At 43.9% G+C, this 21882-nt stretch overlaps 2 protein-coding genes across 8 annotated transcripts in view; one reads left to right on the top strand and one right to left on the bottom strand.

The window, feature by feature from the left end:
• xpo5 (exportin 5) overlaps window positions 1-10719 on the bottom strand; it is an 85122-nt gene extending 74403 nt beyond the window's left edge. For 2 of the 3 annotated variants that reach the window (XM_078405030.1, XM_078405032.1), the window contains exons 1-2: window positions 10365-10718; window positions 85-206 (exon numbers count right to left, since the gene is read on the bottom strand). In XM_078405030.1, the coding sequence (XP_078261156.1) occupies window positions 85-206; window positions 10365-10469 (227 nt within the window). In that variant the 5' untranslated portion in view covers window positions 10470-10718. Of the gene's footprint in view, window positions 1-84; window positions 207-10364 lie in introns of all 3 variants that reach the window. The other variant, XM_078405031.1, reaches the window with a different exon arrangement.
• LOC144596571 (apoptosis-stimulating of p53 protein 2-like) overlaps window positions 10187-21882 on the top strand; it is a 74922-nt gene continuing 63226 nt past the window's right edge. For 3 of the 5 annotated variants that reach the window (XM_078405035.1, XM_078405040.1, XM_078405033.1), the window contains exons 1-2: window positions 14588-14650; window positions 17293-17478. The gene's annotated coding sequence lies outside the window, so the exon portion shown is untranslated. Of the gene's footprint in view, window positions 10291-11080; window positions 11101-14587; window positions 14651-17292; window positions 17479-21882 lie in introns of those variants that run through there. The other 2 variants (XM_078405036.1, XM_078405038.1) reach the window with 2 other exon arrangements.

The following is a 21882-nucleotide window of genomic DNA, read 5'->3' as shown; positions in this document are numbered from 1 at the left end:
CAGATTTGCAGCTGCACCATAACCTACTTAATTGAACTGAACATTGTTAATAGCATTACAATACAAAGGTAAAATATCACTTACTTAATAGAATGTTCCAGAATCTGAAGTCCAAAGTGGCGGACTATCCCAGTATTGTTTTTCTCAGCAAGACGTAGTCCACACTGCACTGTGTGCGGACATTTCTCCTTGAACTCTTCACAAAACTGCAAGATTAAAACCAAAAGAACATGCTCATAAGCCTGTTGTTCAGAAAATATAAATTAATTTTTAAAATGTTTCTAATTTTATTGCTAATGCAAATCCCCCAGTTTCCCATAGTTCTCGATTTGCCCAATGATATCCATCACAGCCTTGCAGAGGAAGAAAGATAGCTTCTCAACGTGCTGATCTGGAAAACCAAGATGACAGGCTATTTTACATGAAGCATTGTAGAATGAGAAAAGATTCATTCAAAATCTGTAGCTGCGTAGCCTCTAGAAAACAATAATCATAGTAAAGTGAATTATGTAAAAACAGAGAGCAATTTAATCTGAAACCAGGGTCTTAAATCTAAATAATGCAAACTCTGAAGGTATTGGTACAAAATTGAACAAATATTTTGTTCGACTTCACAGAAGACCTGTTGGCAATACCAGAAGAGTAAATGAACTCAGACATATTTGCAAATAAGATAACAAATAATGGAGAAGTGTAAATACCCAGTACCAAGAATTCTAAAAGTGATCTCTACACAGATCATTGCTGCATTGACTGTCACTGAAAATTGCAGATTCTATAACAATTCACATAGATGGCAAGACAGCACTAGATTCGAAAGGCAGATAGAAAACAAGAACCCACAGACCAGCGAGCTTGACATCAGCAGTAGCGGAAAAACACTTCATCCCTGGAGAACATTGATAGTTGACGTCTCGAGTCGGGACCCTACTTCAGACTGCTTGCCAATGAAACAAGCTGTCCTTACAAATTTATATTTGCATTTTGACTGTTGCTAAAATCTAAAGCCATCACTCTGACTTCTATTTTTCTCCCTCTCCAGCACCCGTTTGCTTTTCATTTTGGTCTCAACGATTTTCATACCTTCTCTCCAATTTGACCCAAAACCTCAACCTATCTTCCCCAAACAGAACTCAATTAGCTAAACTGAAAAAAAGTGATCTAAACGGTTGTGGCCAAAATGCACGAGTGATTTTACATATTAAAACCTTATTACATCACCCTATTTTTGGAATTATTTGAATGCACACATCTAGAAACATCCCCACCACGTTGTAGCTCCTCCCACTTGCCAAATCAGTCGATCCACAAACTCCGCTGACATTTGTTCTTCTTTAATATATCACCTTAATCCAATATTATTGCCTCTCATTTAATTTATTCACTGTCCACTCAAGCATAACAATCTTCTCATCCTTTTTCAGCTTCTATACATTAGGTCACTCATCCAGGTTTTGGAGAAACACTAACACAGCTAGTTCACCATTGCTGCCAGCCAACCTCCCTTCACTTCTTGTTCCCCAGTCAAGACAGCAACTCACAATCAGTCTCTAGCTTTACATTTGCAGCTTAAATGACCTGGCCTTAACGTCAATTAAAACCACCTCTATTCACTTCTTAATTTCCTCAACCACATACGAATTTTAATCCTAATTCTGTCTGTGGCCACACTTGAAAATGTGCTCCCAGATCATTTGGACACTTGCTTTCCAGACTTCAATTGTTCAGCTTGACTCTTCCACAAAATTTCTGCAGAGCCTGACCAACCACGCCAGCACCTCCACTTCCAACAGCTGGGCCTTGATTAAAGATTTTACATGCTGAAATGCATCTTTCCAATTAACTACCTCCAGACCCCCAATAGAAAAAAGTTCATTGACTTTTGCTACAACAAATTAAGACCATCTTGTCTCCTGTGGCTTCTACTTCTGTTCTCCCGTGCAACCCTCCAATATTGGAACAACTTAATTCCCGCCGAACCACCCCGACTGAGCCGTTTTTTAAAATGTCAACAGTCAAGACAGCATTTTATAAAATACCCTTAATTGCCCCTCAGAAAGTAGGGGCAAGCTGCACTTCAATTCTAAAAATTAGGCTACATTTGGAGATTTGCGTGCAGTTCTAGTCACCCCAACACTGGTAGAGTGCAGAAGAGATTTACCTAAATGATGCATGCATTAGGGGGTATTAACTACAGGGATAGATTGTAGAGACTTGGATTGTTTTCTCCATAACGCCAGAGATTGAGAGACCTGATAGTAGTATGTAGTATATAAAATTAAGTGAAACATACACACAGGAGAAAGCCAGAACCTTTTCCACAGGATAGAAATATCAAATATTAGAGTCTGTAGCTTTATGGTGAGAGGAGCAAAGTTTAACGGAGATGCACGGGACAAGTTTTTTTTTTGCACAGCAGGTGCCAAATGCTTGGATGCGCTGCCAAGGCTGGTGGTAAATGCAGATATGATAGTGGCATTTAAGAGACTTTTGAATAGGTACATGGATAAGCAGGGTATGTAAGGAAATGGAATACATGTGTGGGAAGGAACTGCAGATCCTGGTTTAAACCGAAGATAAACACAAAAAGCTGGAGTAACTCAGTGGGACAGGAAGCATCTCTGGAGAGAAGGAATGGGTGACATGTCGGGTCGAGACCCTCCTTCAGAGAATACATGCAGGCAGATAAGAGTTAGTCTTAGCATCATGTTCGGCACAGACATTTGGGCCTAAGAATTACACGGCACAGGAATAGGCTCTGTGTACCATGTCAAATTCATCTTTCCTCTAATCCCATACATGTCTCACTCTTCCCTCTAATCCCATACATGTCTCACTCTTCCCTCTAATTTCCTCCAAACTGATAACCAAAATATTTATGCAACCTAAATCTTCGGCTCTTGATACTCCCCAAATTGATCATGACTATTATAATATTTTCAGTCAAGTGGAATTTCTTCACACAGCTCGTTTGCCATTTTTAAGATACATCATCTAAACATCTTAAATTCCCCAGATGTGAGAAATATACAAATAGGACCACTAACAATAGGTCTTTACACAAAACATTAACTTTCAACACACAAGCCCATGCTGACTTGAATATTTAAGGACTTTATTTTATTCCTTTAGCTAAAAACATGGCACGGGTCAAATAACACCTCCTGGGAAATGCCTTGGGACTTACTGACAATACACTCCTCTTATTATTCAAGGTATAGCAGCAGGTTTGTTCGTCCCTCCCCACCTCTTCCCCTCCCCAGGCACTTTACCCTGCAACCATTAGAGATGCAACATCTGCCACTACATCTACTCCTTCACCTCCTTTCAGGGGCACAACAGACCTTGCAGTTGAGAAAGAGGTTTAGCCTCCCATGCATCAGGGAGACCAAGCACAAACTAGGAAACCGCTTTATCGAACAGTTGCTAGCCACTTTAGTTCCCCCTTCCCATACCAACCTCTTTGCCCTCAGCTTCCTCCATTCCAGTACGAGGCCACATGCAAACTGAAAGAACAGTACCTCATTTGCTTGGTAGCCTGGAGCTTAATAGCATGAACACTGCCTTCTCCAGTTTCAAGTAAACCTCTGCGCCTCCTTCTCATCTATCCAGCTCAACTCCCCATACCTTTCTCTTCACTCCTCCCCTCCCCCCATCACACAGATCCTTCCTCCTCCATCCATTCAACACACACCCCTCCTACTCTGGGTACACTAGTTTTCTCCTTCCCCTTGTTTTTGTTCTACTCCCATCTGGCTCTACATTTCACTCCCATCCTCTTTTGTTATCAGATTCCACCATTTGTCTTCTCCATTTAATACTGCCAGCCTCGGTTGCCAACTCCATCTTTCCGTCCCCCACTTGACTTATCTGCCAATCAATCCCTCCTTAACTACATCCACCCATCACTTGCCAGCTCTTGACCCAGAATTTGTAGCTGCCAAAGTGCTGGAGCAACTCAGCAGGTCAGGTAGCATCTCTGGAGAAAATGCATATTTGACATTTCGGGTTCGGACCTTTATTACGGCTGATTGGAGGGAGGGAAGAGGAAAGCTAGAAGAGCATGGTCGTAGAGCAGAAGAGCAGCAAAATCACGGAGGGAAAGCAGTCTTCCAACTTTCTTTACCCATCCCCCCACACAATCAGCCTGAGGTCCCGACACAGAACATCACCTATGCTTGTTCTTGAGAGATGCTGCCTGATCTGCTGAGTTGCTCCAGCACTCTGCGGCTTTTACCTTGTAAACCAATATCTGCAATTCCTTCTTTCTACATTTTATTGCTCCACTGTGAAATCTTCTCATCAGCCTACTTTGAAGAAGTTCTTCTCCTCTTTCTGACAGTTCTGAGACCCTTGCTCACTGCTCCCCCTCTGTGATTCTTGCTGCTCTCCTGCTAGTTCTTCCAGTTTTCTTACCCCCCCCCCCCCACAATCAGTCTGAAGAAGGGTCTCAACCCAAAACATCACCCAACCATGTTCTACGGAGTTGCGTCCTAAACGAGTCACTCCAGCACTTTTATAAACCAGCATTTTCAGTTCATTGTTTCTACATTCTAGTGTTCAGAGCATTTTGTTCTTATTTCAGATTCTTGGAAACCAATTTGCAATTGTTCCTACATTTTATGTAAAGGGACAGCCAATATGCATGGGCCAAGCTTCCGAACACATTAGATAAATAAGTATGAACAAATTGTTGGTGGTACATGAGTAAAGGACATCAGATAAATATTTCCCCAGGCTTCATTAACAACAGCCTATGGAACTTCAAAACAACAGATTCAAACAATACATTTCCTCATAATGTCTGGAATTACAAAAGTATGAGATATCCGATTCAAGGACATTTCTAAAATGAACCATACAAACTATTTATATATGTATAGTGCCTTTTCATTTCAATGAAATATGAGGCATGCTTTATTCAATTTCCATCTGCCTTATCACTGCATATTTCTAGTAATAGTTTCCCCATGTCCAAGTTAACATTGTGACCCTGAAGATGCATCAAAAGGCTTCTTTCCTTCACAACAGGTATATGCTATTTCCAAACACACACTGGTAACACCTCAAACTCTGTCAATACATGATTGATTGTTTTAGTGCAGGTAGACTGCTGGCGAGAAAGTAATCACAACTACCAAGTTATTCAATAACAAAGTCAGTCCATTGCCCCACAAACACCAATCAGTTGATAGCATTTTTAAACTTCACACTGATGACTCATGGGAGGGAGTCAATTAATTATTTCTGAAATGTAGTCACTATAGTAATATTGGAAAAATGGTCCATTTATGCTGAACAACGATGTTATTTATTTTAAACATGGCAGGTGGAATGTAATGTTGAAGAAAATGATGCACAAAAGTATTTTTTAAAAGGTAGAATAGGAAATGTTATAAAGTTCAAGTAAATCAAGACTTCCATTTACACTAAACTGAAAACTAACCTCAGGTCTAGCAAGCAGTTAGGAAGGCAAGCAATATGTTGATCTTTATTGCAAAGGTTTAGAATACAAAAGTTAAAATGTGTTATTAAAATTACGAAAGGCCTCGGTGAGACAACATGGTGTAATGTGTACTATTTTAATTTCCTTACCGAAAAGTAGGATATTTTGGTACTGGTTTACTATTGTCACTCATACCAACATACAGTAGAAAAACCTTGTTTTGCATGCTGTCCGGGCTAATCACATCATAGATGAGTATAATCAAACTGTACACAAGTATGACAGGGAGCGCGAAAAGAAAAAGAAAATGTTGCAGTCGCAAAGGAAATGCAGATTTTTAAAAAAGTGTTACAAAGGTCTACAACAGGACTACAAAGGGCAACAAAGTGCCATAATGGGATAGATTAGCGAGGGTTGAAAATTTACCAGACTGGTTGCTGGGATGGAAAGTCATGAGATAAATAAATTAGACCAGATCCCCATTCTTCAGAGTTGAGAAGAATGAGATGAGACTGCACTAGACAATGTTTACTTAGCTAAGGAATCTGGAAAAATGGAACCAGTCTTAAAATAAAGAGCAGACCAAAACAAGGAGAAATCAATTCACTCAAAGGGCAGCAAATCTTGAGAATTTTCTAACCCAGAGGGCTACAGGTGCTCAGTTAGAATGGATAGATTTCTGGAGACACTAGACAATACATTTTTAAGACAATGGTGGAAGCAAGAGCCTATGGGGATAGGGCAAGAATATGGTAGAGATAGAAGATCAGCCACAATCTTGTTTAATGGCACTGTAGGCTTGACAGGCCAAATACCCATTCCTACTTATGTTCTTACGATTTAAACAAAGTTATTTTGAATGCATTGTCTCTGAATGCATTCAAGAGAGAACTAGATAGAGCTCTTAAGGATAGCGGAGTCAGGGGGTATGGGGAGAAGGCAGGAACGGGGTACTGATTGAGAATGATCAGCCATGATCACATTGAATGGTGGTGCTGGCTCGAAGGGCCGAATGGCCTACTCCTGCACCTATTGTCTATTGTCTTATTTTCAATTATGCCAATCTTCTGTAATCCACAACCTTAACCATTTTTGATGTTGTCCTCATTGACCTCAGGTTTGGATATACATCTCATTCATAATCTATGCAACATAATTGGCAATCTTCTATTGCGATTATCAGCCAGGAGTTGAATTTAAAAATCCTTTGTCAAGTCAGAAGATCTTTTCTTAACCTCTTATCCCAAACATGGGGACTCGGCACCACTTTTAAAAAAAATACCTTGAGCAGTGCCTGCAAGTAGGGGCACTCGTTATCTCAACTATGTTCTGGGACTCACACCCTTAAATCCAACTACTCAAAGCTTTTGGTTCACATGTTAACTTATTCTAATATGGTTATATTATCGTTAAGACTTGACAAATCCAGTTTTCATTGTTATTCATCTTCCATTGTGCAATCAAATATTTACCGGGGCTGAAAGCACATGCAATCTAGTAACTTTTACAGTGCATTTAATTGCAAGGTGGCAGGGGGGATAAAGAATGCTTTAATTTAACCCGTGATCAAAGAATATAGTATTTTAAAACTAAAGTATGGCAGAGAGAAGAAGGTAATGTTGAGCAGTTCAACAACAGTTCAACAGAGCTTTATTTGTCATTCGGTACCAAGGTACCGAACGAAACTACATAGCAGTCACACACAAAAAAGAACACAAGACACATGACCCCAACACAAACGTCCATCACAGTGACTCCAAACACCCCTTCACTGTGATGGAGGCAACAAAACTTCCACTCTCTTCCCCATGCCCACGGACAGACAGCTCGTCCCCGACCAACCCGCACAGTCCCCGCAAGGGGATGGAAGTCCCCGCGGCCGAGTCGCACCGGGCGCTGAAACGTCTCGCGGCCAAGCAAAGAATATATAATGGGGAAGATCATAGGGTCGAGCTGAGAAGCAGTGGTGCTGCTAGCAACTCTCTCTCAACTCAAACGACTTAGGTACAATACTGACCAACATTGCCGTTTGCACATTATCCCCGTGAGTGCATGGATTTTCCCCTAGGTCCTCTGTTTTCTGCCCACATGCTGATTAGCAAGTTAATTGGCTACTGCCAATTACCTACTGTGTTGGGGTGGCTCATAGGAGAATATTGGATAGAGGGGAAAAAATATAGTTGAACATGTACAAGAGAGAATAGGTTGCCACAAAATAAATGGACGAGTGGGATTGATGGTTTTATTGGGTGCCAAAAGCTTAATGGCCTCTTATGCCAGTTGGAAACACGAAATAGGATAAGCAGGCTGATTTTTAGTCAAAATGGAGAAAAATGTACCAGCCTCCTTTCTATAATTTCAATGACAGTGCCTATACTACACTGCTGAATGTATAAATGAGTTGGATCATATTTACATTGGCCTCTTACTAACTGAAGCCGATCCACCCAAATAAGCAATCTTTCACAGCACAGGTGGTAATACAGAGCTAACCCCAAGACAGTGAACTGTGAATTGCCTCCCTCGGCAATTCTGTGCCTCTGCTTGTTTGTCAGAAATCCACAGCCATACAAAGTCAATAAGATTAGCGACCAACTTCCTTAAAGAACATAAAAGTTTCATTAATGTCTCAAAACCAAAATAACAGATTTACTTCTCGGTAGTCTCAGGCATTAAGCCATTGGCCAAAAAAAAAGGTTGGGAAGTAGCTTTGACAGGTCAAGGACTTGACCAGCTAGCCTTGAAAAGCAAGGGAATCATCATCACCAGTCCCTCAATATATTGAGAATCATTATTATCCAGGAACAAAATTAGACCAGCCACTCAGTGGTAACTAAAGTAGATCAGAGTTGGTATTCTGTAGGAAATTAATTATCCAAACTACCCAGAAATGTGCCAAACATTTACCAAACAGTTCAAACTTTAGAAGATATTCTCCATAACTGTGTGGATGTGCTCCAACAACCCTCGAACACCATCATGATCATCTTTGAGCAACACAGTATTGCGCCTAGTAGAGCTACTGACTCACGGCTCAGGTCAGCCATCTTCGATGGGACTCACTGTGTAGTGAATATATGTAATCCATTTGGCCATATGGTTTTAGTATAGTTTAGAGATAGAGCCTTGATAAAGCCCTTCAGCCTTCCAATCCCACGCTGACAAGCGATCTATGCTTAGCATCCACTTCCTGGATGTTAGGGGCAATTTCACATTAACCAGTTAACATACAAACCTCCGTGGGACATGGGAGGAAACCCATGCAATCGCAGAGAGAAGGTGCAAACTCCACAGACAGCACCCAAGGTTAGGATTGAGCCTGAACCCACATCTCTGGTGCTGGGAGGCAGCTGCTTTCCTCCGGATGCTTTGATTTGTTTTCACATCCCAATACTTGCAGGTTGGTAGACTGATTGGCCATTGTGCAATTGAGTGGTAGAATTTAGGGGAAATTGTGGGGAGAATAAAGTGGGATTGATGTAAACAGACTCGACAGTCAGCTATGACTCGGTGAACATGCTGTACAACACAGTGGACTCTCTTGACTGATATCCCAATTACAATAATAATCACAGGCAATAATATATCATGGCTACAATGTGTTATCATTGAAAACTCAGCAGCTACTTCCCCAGTCTACTTCAACAACTCATAAATTCTCAATTTCATTGATGATAGGGTAATGTGCAATCACATACATAGCAACTATTTTGAAATAGTTTTTTTTACATGACTGGCATTTGCAAATGCCTGGATCTCCCTACCCAGAAACATCATGGCTACATCTAATTGACTCAATGGTTCATACAGGATCACCATCAAGAAATGTCTCGACCGGAAACACCACCTATTTATTTTCTCTAGAGATGCTGCCTGACTCGCTGGCTCGTTACCCATTACTCCAGCCTTTTGCGTCTGTCTTCACCTTAAGGACATAGATGATCAAAAATGCTGGCAGGACGAGTGAAACTGGTCATAAACACTTTTAAGTTAAAATTCAACTCCTATTGAGGTCACGGGCAGATTGGTATGTTACCAAACCCTTCACCCCGTTTTTTGCCAGCATACAAACATTTGTACACTGGATAGATGAAATTAAAGCAAATTAGTCAATCCCAAATTACTCTTCCTACTCTGAGTAGACAACTGTTATACATGTTAGTTTGATTTCCACAATTTTGAAATTGAGCTAAAATACAAGTCTGGCAAGCAATAACAACCTTTATCTTAATTTCTCTTGCCCCACACCTCCTACAAATATAAATACACAAAACAAAAGAACATCTAATTACTTCTGCACGAACGTCAAACGCGGTCCAAAAGCACGTGAATGAATTATTACAAACGCGCGCTCGATGACTGTGAATTACTGGCCGTATAAAACTGCGGCAATGAAATTCCATTATCAGCTGCAGGTTAAACGTATTTTCGGAATAGGAAGTCGTGTGCAATGTCACCAGGATTTAAAAAAACACACGAAACTGCAATACACACACCAGCAATATTGGATGGCACAATGAAACCAAACGGGGAAACCTGCTTCCATGATGTAAAAAAATGCATTGGGATCAAACAACACAGAATGAATGAAAAGACAAAACGCGCCGCAATGGCGCTAACCTTGTATTTGAAATGTATGTTTTGCAAAGAGAATGCTTTCTTTTTAAACAAAAGAGCAAATTTACATTGCGCGCTAATTGGGACAAATTAAAGCTGGCTGGTTGCTGGTGCAGTAGGAGTTTTACAACTCCAGTACGCGAAAACCGGGTGTCCGAACACACCACTGGGGAAATGATGTGCGAGTCCGGACACACCACTACAGGGGAAATGATGTGCGATTTGAAGTAAGGGGGGAAGCATCGAGTTAATGCATTTGTGGTGCACGCGTCCCATCGTCTCCTCGGGAAGGAGAACTCGCCTTCAGGGCCTCCAGCCGGTAGCGCGAACTCGAGCCTCCGTCCATGATCACGTTTACCGCCTTCATCAACTGCTCGCACAGCGTCGTGATCTGATCGCCCGACATAACTACACCTCTGCTCTGCTCTGCCCCTGGTGATTCGGCGCCCCGTGTGTGAGTCCGCTTGCAGCGAGGAGCGAGAGTCGGCGACTTTTATTCAAACAAAGAGCAGCCGCCGACGATGGCGCAACCCGTTATTGTCTGAAGCACCGGTGGCATGGACAGGCCGACGCTCACACGCAGCCGGCTGCGCATGTGTGCGACCCCGACCATTTATGGGAAGAGGTTAAACAAAACCCCGTCGTCTGTTGACGTCCTGGCTGCCGCCTGCTTCCGGTCGGGACCACCGTGTTCTCAAACTACAATTCCCACAATGCGCGGCGCCCGCTCCGCAGACGTCATTCACAAGGCACGGAATTCCAGTCACAAAATGCTGCAGTAACTCAGCGGCAACTCCAGGCTGCATCTCTGGAGAGAAGGAAGGGGTGACTTTTCAGTCTGAGAGTCAGGGGAGCGGGAGTCTAGAGATAGGGAAGGGTATGGTGTGGAAAACGACAGATCAAAGCAGACAGTGATAAGGAAATGTAGAATGGTTAATTTCGTGGGTTAACTGCAGATGCTCGTTTACACCGAAGATGGACACAAAAAGCTGGAGTAACTCAGCGGGTCAGATGGCATCTCTGGTGAATCGGAATAGGTGACGTTTCGGGTCGAGACCCTTCTTCACGGTCCTGCTCATTAATTTTACTGATTGTATGCGTCCTTGTCACCTTCCCCTCAGACAACAATGAACCATTCTGGGCACAAAATACTGTAGTAACTCAGCGGGACAGGCAACATCTCTGGAGAGAAGGAATAATAATAATAATAATAATGCATTACATTTATATAGCGCTTTTCAAACACTCAAAGACGCTTTACAGGGATTTCTAGAACATAGAGAATTGAATAAATAGATAAATAAGTAAACGTACAGAAAAAGGAGACAGAAGGTGAGGTGACCTTCAGTGGTTGAAGGCAGTGCTGAACAGGTGAGACTTCAGTGATGTTTTGAATGTGGTGAGTGAGGAGGAGTCTCTGACGGTTTGGGGTAGTGAGTTCCAGAGGGTGGGAGCAGCGATGGAGAAAGCCCTGTCCCCCCAGGATCTGAGTTTGGTCCGGATGGGGGGGGACAGGAGATTGGCAGCAGCAGAGCGGAGGGTGCAGGTGGGAGTGTGCCTGTGGAGGAGGTCAGTCAGGTAGGATGGGGCCAGGTTATGGAGGGCTTTGTAGGTCATGAGGAGGATTTTGTACTGGATTCTCTGGGGGATGGGGAGCCAGTGGAGTTTGTAAAGGACGGGGGTGATATGGTCACGGATCGGGGAGTGGGTGAGTAGACGGGCAGCGGAGTTTTGAATGTATTGAAGTTTACTGATGATTTTTGAGGGTGAGCCATGGAGGAGGCTGTTGCAGTAGTCCAGACGGGAGGTGATGAAGGCGTGGATGAGGGTGATGTTTTGGGTCGAGACCCTTCACACTGAGACTCAGATCTAAATTTTTGACCTATGGTTTTGTCCATTCAATTTTACTTGTAGTTTTTGTATGGTTTTTTCCCCTCACTACGTGTTCCTGTCTGCGTATATATTATCAGCAAACCTCAATGTATAACTGTTGGACCTGTTATCAAAATGAACAATAAAAACTTCTCCCTTATCCCCAACCAGTCTGGAGAAAGGTCTCATCCCGAAACGTCACCCATTCCTTCTCTCCAAAGATGCTGCCTGGTCCGCTAAGTTACTCCAGCATTTTGTGTCTATCTTCGGTTTAAACTAGCATCTGCAGTTACTTCTTACATAATATAGACTCTTACCTCTATCTTTCAGTCCCTCGCCTCCAGTTGCCTTCCCCTCTATCTTTCAGTCTGAAGAAGGGTTCCGACCCAAAACATCACCTATTTCATCATCGACATTTCAGGTCGATCTTAACCCAAAACGTCACCCATTCCTTCTCTCCAGAGATGCTGCCTGTCCCGCTGAGTTACTACAGCGTTTTGTGTCTATCAGTGGATATAGTATATTTATTATTACCTAAATACATTTGATAAGATGTCATGTAGAGGTTTACTGCGGAGATGAGAGTTTTTGATATTGAGGTCATATAGTTGGTTATAGACACAAAAAGCTGGAGTAACAGCGGGTCAGGCAGCATCGCTGGAGAAAAGGAATGGGTGACGTTTTGGGTTAAGATCAACCTGAAATGTCATCCATTCCTTCTCTCCAGAGATGCTGCCTGTCCCACTGAGTTACTCCAGCTTTTTGTGTCTATCTTCGGTTTAAACCAGCATCTGCAGTTCCTTCCGACATACTACTTCCATTGGATTCCTATTGTCCATCCTGCTTATGAAATCCTCAAAAACTCTACCAAGTCCACGCAACATTATTGCCATGTTATAAAATCGTGTTCAAAGCAGAGCATTGTTACACGTTATATGGTGGTTTTCCCAACTTTTGCCCATCATAACTATGGTCTTGCTTCCAAATGTGATTTAGAATCCATCCAATTTTAGGTTTGGAATTTCCTGCATTGTAAAAAATATATAAATCATAACATAGCTATGGGTTTTTTAAATATTAAAAAGCTAAAAACCTCTTTTTCCATACTGTTACTTTTAGCTTGCGAGTTATTCTAGAGAAGCTGATAAACAACTCTGTCCAGAGACAGTCAGGGAATTGACAATTAATCTGAAGAAGGGTCCTGATGCGAAACGTCAACTATCCATTCCCTCCACAGATGCTGCCTGACCCACTGATTTACTCCAGCATTTTGTGTTATGCTCAAGATTTCAATATCTGCAATTCCTTGTATCTCAAATTGACAAACTGCTTAAAGTAGCATTTTTCCAGCAGGGATTCCAAATTCTTTATGGCGAGAAAGGTTTGAGTGAAACCTTACATCCCTTTTTAGTGCCCCAGCAGTTAACTCTGTCAAGAAGGCAGGGATCCTGCACAGAATGTTTCAGGATTTTATTTTGCAGATTCCTATCAGACAGGAATTAAGGAATGCTAACTTTCAATTCCATTGAAAGTATAGAATATGTTCAATGGATAAACCACTAAAAAGTTTTCTAAAAAAAACTAATCATGGAAGGTTAAAAAGTTTTGCATAAAAGATAACTTAACAAAATGTTTTAAAATATTGCAGAGGGCAATTCTGCACAGTCTGCAAACCTTTTATTGCAGTTTGAAGAAGGGTCTCGACCCAAAATGTCACCTATTCCTTCTCTCCAGAAATGCTGTTTGTCCCGCTGAGTTACTCCAGCTTTTTGTGCCTATCTTTGGTTTAAACCAGCATCTGCAGTTCCTTCTTACAGATCTTTTATTGTCAATAATGTAGTTACTTGTTCTGGCCACTAAGTGACTTCAGACAGCAAAGTTCTGAAGTTGTTCCAATTATATTGTAGCGACCATAGAGAGTGGTCCTAGTCGTCGAACCCTCAGATTGGCCAGCAAGGTCACGTGTGGGTGCGACCGTAGGGATTGGTCCAGAGAGCGACACCGCTGATTGGACAGCGTAGTCATGTGCGCATTTGGCGCCCGAAAAGAGTCAGTTGGGAGACGTCTTCGAAGAGAACAGTTAGTTTTAATGGTTGTCTGTAATCTTGTTAAGAAAACTTTGTAATCGAATATTGCTGTCGCAATAAACTTCTTCAACAAAGAACAAGTTTCCAGACTCGCCATAATATGGAAGACATAAAAACAAGTTAACTGTAATTTCCCAAAATAACTGGCCATTTGGCCGTGACCATTTTTTTGGTGCCATAAGGATCTCATTGATTTGTCAGGAAGAAACTGCAGTTGCTGGTTTACACCGAAGAAAGACAAAATACTGGAGTAACTCAGCAGGATAGGCAGCATCACCTCTGGAGAGAAGGCATGGGGGACGTTTCTGGTCGCGACTTCTTCAGAAGAATGTCTCCAGAGATGCTGCCTATCAAGTTACTCCAGCATTTTGTATCTATCTTCATTGATTTGTCAGCTGTAAATGGCTATCAGTGGTGTCTTCTGAGCTCCATGTATATTGATGTCTTCAAACTCTTATATAATAATAATAATACATTACATTTATATAGCGCTTTTCAAACACTCAAAGACGCTTTACAGGGATTTAGAGAACATAGGGAAGTGAATAAATAGATAAATAAGTAAACGAACAGAGAAAGGAGACATAAGGTGAGGTGACCTTCAGTGGTTGAAGGCAGTACTGAACAGGTGAGACTTCAGTGATGTTTTGAATGTGGTGAGTGTGGAGGAGTCTCTGACGGTTTGGGGTAGTGAGTTCCATAGGGTGGGAGCAGCGATGGAGAGAGCCCTGACCCCCCAGGATCTGAGTTTGGTCCGGATGTGGGGGGATAGGAGATTGGCAGCAGCAGAGTTCGGAGGGTGCAGGTGGGAGTGTGCCTGTGGAGGAGGTCGGTCAGGTAGGAGGGCTTTGTAGGTCATGAGGAGGATTTTGTACTGGATTCTCTGGGGGATGGGGAGCCAGTGGAGTTTGTAAAGGACGGGGGTGATATGGTCACGGATCGGGGTGTGGGTGAGTAGACGGGCAGCGGAGTTTTGAATATTGAAGTTTACTGATGATTTTTGAGGGTGCGCCATAGAGGAGGCTGTTGCAGTTCTTGTATCACCAATTCTCTCACTTTGCACACTGCCTTTTCTTTGTTATGCCATGTCTGATGGTGTGCATTGAGTGAGCAGACATTTCAACCAAAAACAATAGAGAACTGAAGACATTCTCTTGGGTCTCTGCTATAAATTCCACTTTTGTGCCACCAACTCCAAAGCTCTGCTTATAACCCACTGAGGCTGAAATAGATGTCCTATAACCCAGGCAGCTTATTTGATTTAGACTTTGCTCTAGACTTTAGAGATACAGCACGGAAACAGGCCCTTCGTCACACCTAGTTCGTGCCGATCAGCAATCACCCCATACACTAGCACTATCCTACACACGAGGGACAATTTACAATTTTACCAAAGCCAAATAACCTACAAACCTGGACATTTTTGGAGTGTGGGAGGAAACTGGAGCACGAGCAAAAAAACCATGCGGTCAGGGAGAATTTACAAACTGTACAGACAACACGCGAGTCAGGATCGAACCCGGTCTCTGGTGCTGTAAAGGCAGCAACTCTACCACTGCGCCGCCCCTTACTGACTCTGAGCTGCAAATTGTATACTCTTGATTTTCAACAGAATATGCTTTTCTTTTCAATGTTTTGAACTTTTTGTCAATGAAACCAAGAGGGTTGACGAGGGTGACAATCATAGAGCTATGGAAACAGAGCCATTAACCCAGAGGGTCCCTGCAGACCAACTTGGCATACTAGACTAGTCCTATTTGCCTGCATTTAGTCCATAGGCCTCTGAACCCTTTCTATCCATAACAGTTCAATTGTCCTGTAAAAGTCATAATTTTATCTAGTTCTATAGCTTCCCCTAGTAGCTCATTCCAGATACAGACTTCCCTATGAGTGAAAATGTTAAGATCCCTCTTAAATCTCTTTCCTTTCACATTAAGCCTATTTAAGAATCCTCTATCGTGGGAAAAGGAATGCACACTGTATTCCAAATGTGATCTCATAATGACGTGCACAGCTATATCATTTGTACAATACCCTTTCTATATGATATACACTTCACCTTTATACTACATTGTGGAGTATAGAGGTGAATTGTATATCATACGATGCTTTGTTCTATCTATTGTACTTGAGTTTGACTCGATGTATAATATTTATGCATAGTATTATTCATATTCTGTATACAAATATATTCTCTCTAGTTTTGGAATCTTGTATCACCTTTATAACTATTGATGCGTTCCTCCATCTGTGTTGCGAAGGCACAACATAAGTGGCTGGTGCACAAATTACCACCCTGAGGTGTCGGAGAAAGTGTTTGGATTTAAACCCCGCATGAATGGGTGCTTTTCAGGCTGGAGTCATGTAACTAGTGAATACCCTGGAGATCAGTTCTTGGCCCTCAGTTGCTTACCATCTTTTATCTACTAAAACTCTCGTTTGTTTGTTTGTTTGATCCTGAACTACAGCCAAAACGGTAAACGATAGCGCGACAATTTTAGGCCCACCTTACTCACCGTTGTCCCTTTGGTGCTAATGGAAGAAGTTACATTGAAATCGGTGTTATATTTTTTAAGTTATTCACATTTTAAAGTTTAAATCTATCTCCTAGGGAGGGAGGGGGAAGGGAGGGAGGGAGTGGGAGGGAGAGAGGGGGTGGAGGGAGATAGGGGGGTGGAGGGAGGGACGAGGGATAAGGGGGGTTGAGAGGGATGAGGGATAAGGGGGGTTGAGAGGGATGGAGTGCGGGGAGGGGGAGGGGTGGAGGATGAGGGGAGGGGGAGGAAGGGAGGGAGGAAGGAAGGAAGGAAGGAAGGAAGGAAGGAAGGAAGGAAGGAAGGAAGGAAGGAAGGAAGGAAGGAAGGAAGGGAGGGAGGGAGGGAGGGAGGGAGGGAGGGAGGGAGGGAGGGAGGGAGGGAGGGAGGGAGGGAGGGAGAGAGGGAGAGAGAGAGAGAGAGAGAGAGAGAGAGGGGGCGGTGTGGAGGGTGGGAGGAGGGGAGAGGGGGAGGGAGAGGGGGGTAGGAGAGGGTGCTGCACCAATGCAGGAGAGGTTTGGGCCCAACAAGTCCACTTGGTCTAGTTTACATTAATAGTCTGGTCGAGGGAATGAATGATTGATAGATACTTTATTATCACATGTGGCCTGTCACAGTGAAATTCTTTGTTTTGCATACCATACACAAAGTATGGAGTCACCACATATAGGACGCCAACAAAGTTACAAAAGTATTCAATATAATCCCCAATGGGCTCTCTTTGTTCTCTCGGCAGTACCCCCGCACCGGATCCCTCCTTGTTCTCTTGGCGGTGCATCCTCGACTGACCTCTGGCACTCATTGTCTCAACAATGAGGATGTTGCCAGTACCTGCAGCGCTGAGTTTGTCTCATTCGACTTCCACTCTGGTCAAATCCGTTGGCAAGTTCCATCCTCTGCCATCCTCCTCCTGGGATGAAAGGTAAGGTTTCCAAGTTAGTTGAGTTTAGTTTATTAATGAAAGGTATGGTTTCCAAGTTTGTCGAGTTTAGTTTAATTTATTATCACGTCGCTGAGGTACAAAGAGGTGGAAGGGCATTTTGTTAGGAGGCCACAGGATATAAATAGATTGAATGACTGGGTGAAAAAGTATGAGTCATGCAGTCCAGTAAGAGGAATCAAAATTGGGATTATTAAATAAAGGTAGTGAATGCAAATGAGTAAAGTTCAAAAGGCATCGATGTGTTCTAGTGTATAAAACACAGAAGATTATTTAGCAGGTCAAACAATTCATTGAAAGTCAAATGGCTTTGTGCTGACATAGTGAAGGGGTTGGTGGTTAAGTTTGGAGGTTTTGATCCAGATGTTCAAGATCCTAGTGAGGAGTATTGGACATTAAAAATATATATATTGTGGCAATAGTATAATATTGTAGTCTTCATGGAGACGTGGCTCAACGCGCTGGTTCCCGGCGGGGCTGTGGAGCTCACGAACCGGTCACTATATCGGGCCAATAGAACAAAGGACTCCAGTAAGAGCAAGGGCGGTGGGCTCTGTATCTACATTAACAATGACTGGTGCACCAACCACACTGAATTAGAGAGCTACTGTTCCCCAAACCTGGAGTACCTACTGCTTAAATGTAGGCCGCTTTATCTGCCTCGGGAGTTTACTGTGGTCATCATCATGGCCGCATACATTCTCCCACAGGCTAATGCTAACCTAGCGCTAGCACAGCTGCACTCGGCCATCAGCAAACAGCAGGATGCCCACCCCGACGGTGCCTTCATTGTTGCCGGGGACTTTAATCAGGTCGACCTATGAGCTGCGCTCCGCAAATTCCACCAGCATGTGCAGTGCCCTACCAGGAACTCAAACACGCTGGACAAAGTGTACACCAACGTAAAGGACGCCTACAGAGCTCTCCCGTGCCCACCTCTGGGACAATCCGATCACCTCTCACTGCTTCTACTGCCCGCATACAAACCCCTCATCCGCAAGACCAAACCTACAATTAAGACGGTCAAAATATGGCCCGAGGATGCCAGCCTACAACTCCAGACTGCTTTGATCGCACCGACTGGGACCTGTTTGCACAACAGGCGACCTGCGGTTCAGAGGTGGACTTGGAGGAGTACACATCCACTGTGCTCTCCTACATCAACTACTGTGTGGAGAATGTCACAGTGGACAAGGAAACAAAGATGTTCGCAAACCGGAAACCATGGATGAATAAGGAGGTACAGAATCTGTTGAGGGCACGCAACAATGCCTTTAAATCTGGTGACACTTCAACATAAAGTGTTGCCGGGTCAAACCTGAACAAAGGTATAAAAAGGGCCAAAGACACCCACAGGCAACGGGTGGAAGACCACTTCAATACCACGGACACCAGAAGCATGTGGCAGGGTGTCGGGGACATCACTGACTACAAGAGCAGCCCTGCCTGCCCCCACAGCGATGTCACACTAACCAACGAGCTAAACACCTTTGCCCGCTTCGAAACTGGCAACACTACCTTGAGTGGAAGAACCCCAGCCGAGGCGGAGGGACAGGTCTTGCAATTGAGCACGCAGGAAGTACAACGCGCTCTGCGAAGGGTCAACCCACGCAAGGCTGCAGGCCCGGATGGAGTTCAAGGAAAGGTACTTAGGGACTGTGCTGAACAGTTGGCTGAGGTATTCACCAGGATCTTTAACCTGTCGTTATCTCTGGCTACGGTTCCCAAGTGCCTGAAGTCGGCTACCATAGTGCCGGTGCCGAAAAAAGCAAAAATCACCAACCTGAACGACTACCGCCCGGTTGCCCTAACTCCTATAATCATGAAGTGCTTTGAAAGGCTGGTCCTCTCACACATCAAATCCAGCATCCCTGCCTCACTGGACCCGCATCAATTTGCATACAGGGCAAACAGATCCACAGAGGACGCCATCTCTCTGGCTCTTCACACTGTCCTGACTCACCTGGAGAGACAGGGCACGTAAGTGAGGATGCTATTCATTGACTATAGCTCTGCCTTCAACACGGTCATCCCCACCTCCCCAACTCCCCACCAACCTCATCACCAAACTCCACCAGCTGGGCCTCAGCTCGTCGTTATGCGACTGGATCCTGGACTTCCTGCTGGAGCGACCGCAGGCAGTGAGAATGGGCCTGCACCTGTCCTCCTCTGTCACCCTGAGTACCGGCACACCACAGGGCTGTGTTTTGAGCCCCATGCTCTACTCCCTATTCACACACGACTGTGTTCCTGCATTCGACACCAACACCATTGTCAAGTTTGCAGACGACACAACGGTGATCGGGCTGATCACCAACGGTGATGAAACAAACTACAGAGCGGAGGTGCAGAACCTGGCGGACTGGTGCTCTGATAACAACCTGTCCCTAAATACCTCCAAGACCAAGGAGCTAATCATCAACTTCCGTAGGTCACACAACAGGGAATACGCCCCGATCCTTATCAATGGGATCAGTGTGGAGAGAGTGTCCAGCTTCAAGTTTCTGGGCACTCACATTTTGGAGGACCTAACATGGTCCACTAACACTGCTGCGCTGGTCAAGAAGGCGCAGCAATGACTGTTCTACCTAAGAACACTGAAAAAGTCTGGTCTACCCCAACAGCTGCTGCCGACCTTCTACCGCTTCACCATAGAGAGCATCCCAACACATGGCATCCCTGTGTGGTATCTCAGCTGCACGGAGGCAGAGAGGAAAGCTCTTCAGTGGGTAGTCCATAGGGCTCAGAAGACTATCGGAACACAGCTACCAGCCTTGGAGGGCATCTACAACACACGATGCCTCCGAAAAGCCACCAGCATTCATAAAGACTCCTCACACTCCTGCAATAATCTGTTCGAACCTCTACCATCGGGCAGATGCTACAAGGCCTTCTACGCCCGCACCTCCAGACTCAGGAACAGCTTCATCCCCAGGGTCATAGCTGCCATGAACCGGTCCTGCTGAGCCGGATGGTCACATCGCACAATGAACTGGCACAGAACTACTTGCACTTTATTCTGTTTTAAAACTGTTTCTAATTTGTTTCATTGGGTTGTTTAAATTAATACTGATTAGCTAATTAATTTATTGCATCATATGGGAGGCGCATTCCCAATCTCATTGTACCCCTGTACAATGACAATAAAGATGTATTGTATTGTATTGTAAAGGTTTGACTTACCAAGAGAGACTCGACACTTTATTCTGTATTCCTTGGTTTCGAAGAATGATAGGTTATTTATTCAAATACATAAGATTGTGAGGGGACTTGATAGGTTAGGTGTTGACATAAGGAACGGCAGATGCATGAATTGAGTAAAGCACAAAGTGCTGGAGTAACTCGATGGGTCAGACAGCATCTGTTGGCAGCCAACAATGGGTCATTATGGACTCCACCTTTCCTGAGGTCACCTGTGGCCAGCCTGATTTGTTCTGTTTTTTTGTCACCTCCACCATGACGCGCTGAGTTACTCCAGTGCTTTGTGTCTTTCTTTGGTAAACCAGCATCTGCAGTTCCTTGTTCCTACAATAAAAGTTTTGGGATCCAAGGAGAGATAGCATGGGATCAAAGGAGAGATAGCTAAATGGATAGCGAATTGGCTCCATGGAAGGAAGCAGAGGGTGATGGTGGAAGGTTGCTTCTCGGCCTGGAGGCCTGTGACTAGTGGTCTGCCTCAGGGTTCGGTGCTGGGCTTGTTACTGTTTGTCATCTACATCAATGATTTGGATGAGAACATACAGGGCAAGATTAGCAAGTTTGCTGATGATACAAAAGTGAGTGGTTTTGCAGATAGTGAAGGGCGGTTGTGAAAGATTGCAGCAGGTTCTGGATCGATCAGCTAGGTGGGCGGAGGAATGGTTGATGGAATTTAATACAGAGAAGTGTGAGGTGATGCATTTTGGGACGTCGAACGAGGGCAGGACCTACACAGTAAATAGTCGGCCTCTGGGAAGTGTTGTAGAGCAGAGGGATCTAGGAGTATAGGTAGGTGCATGGTTCCTTGAAGGTCGAGTCGCAGGTGGATAAGGTGGTCAAAAAGGCTTTTGGCACTTTGGCAGTTGCAGTTGTATAAGACGTTGGTGACACCGCATTTAGAATATTGTGTTCAGTTCTAGGCACCATGTTATAGGACAGATATTGTCAAGCTTGAAAGGGTTCAGAAAAGATTTACGAGAATGTTGCCAGGACTAGAGGGTGTGAGCTATCGGAAGACGTTGAGTAGACTGGGTCTCTATTCCATGGAGCGCAGGAGGATGAGGGGGGATCTTATAGAGGTGTACAAAATCATGAGAGGAATAGATCGGGTAGATGCACAAATTCTCAGAGTAGGGGAATGGAGGACCAGAGTACATAGGTGCATAGATTTAATAGGAATCCAAGGGG

This window comes from Rhinoraja longicauda, chromosome 9 (assembly GCF_053455715.1).
Source record: "Rhinoraja longicauda isolate Sanriku21f chromosome 9, sRhiLon1.1, whole genome shotgun sequence".
Classification (NCBI taxonomy): domain Eukaryota; kingdom Metazoa; phylum Chordata; class Chondrichthyes; order Rajiformes; family Arhynchobatidae; genus Rhinoraja; species Rhinoraja longicauda.
This window is presented reverse-complemented; position numbering and strand designations above follow the sequence as displayed.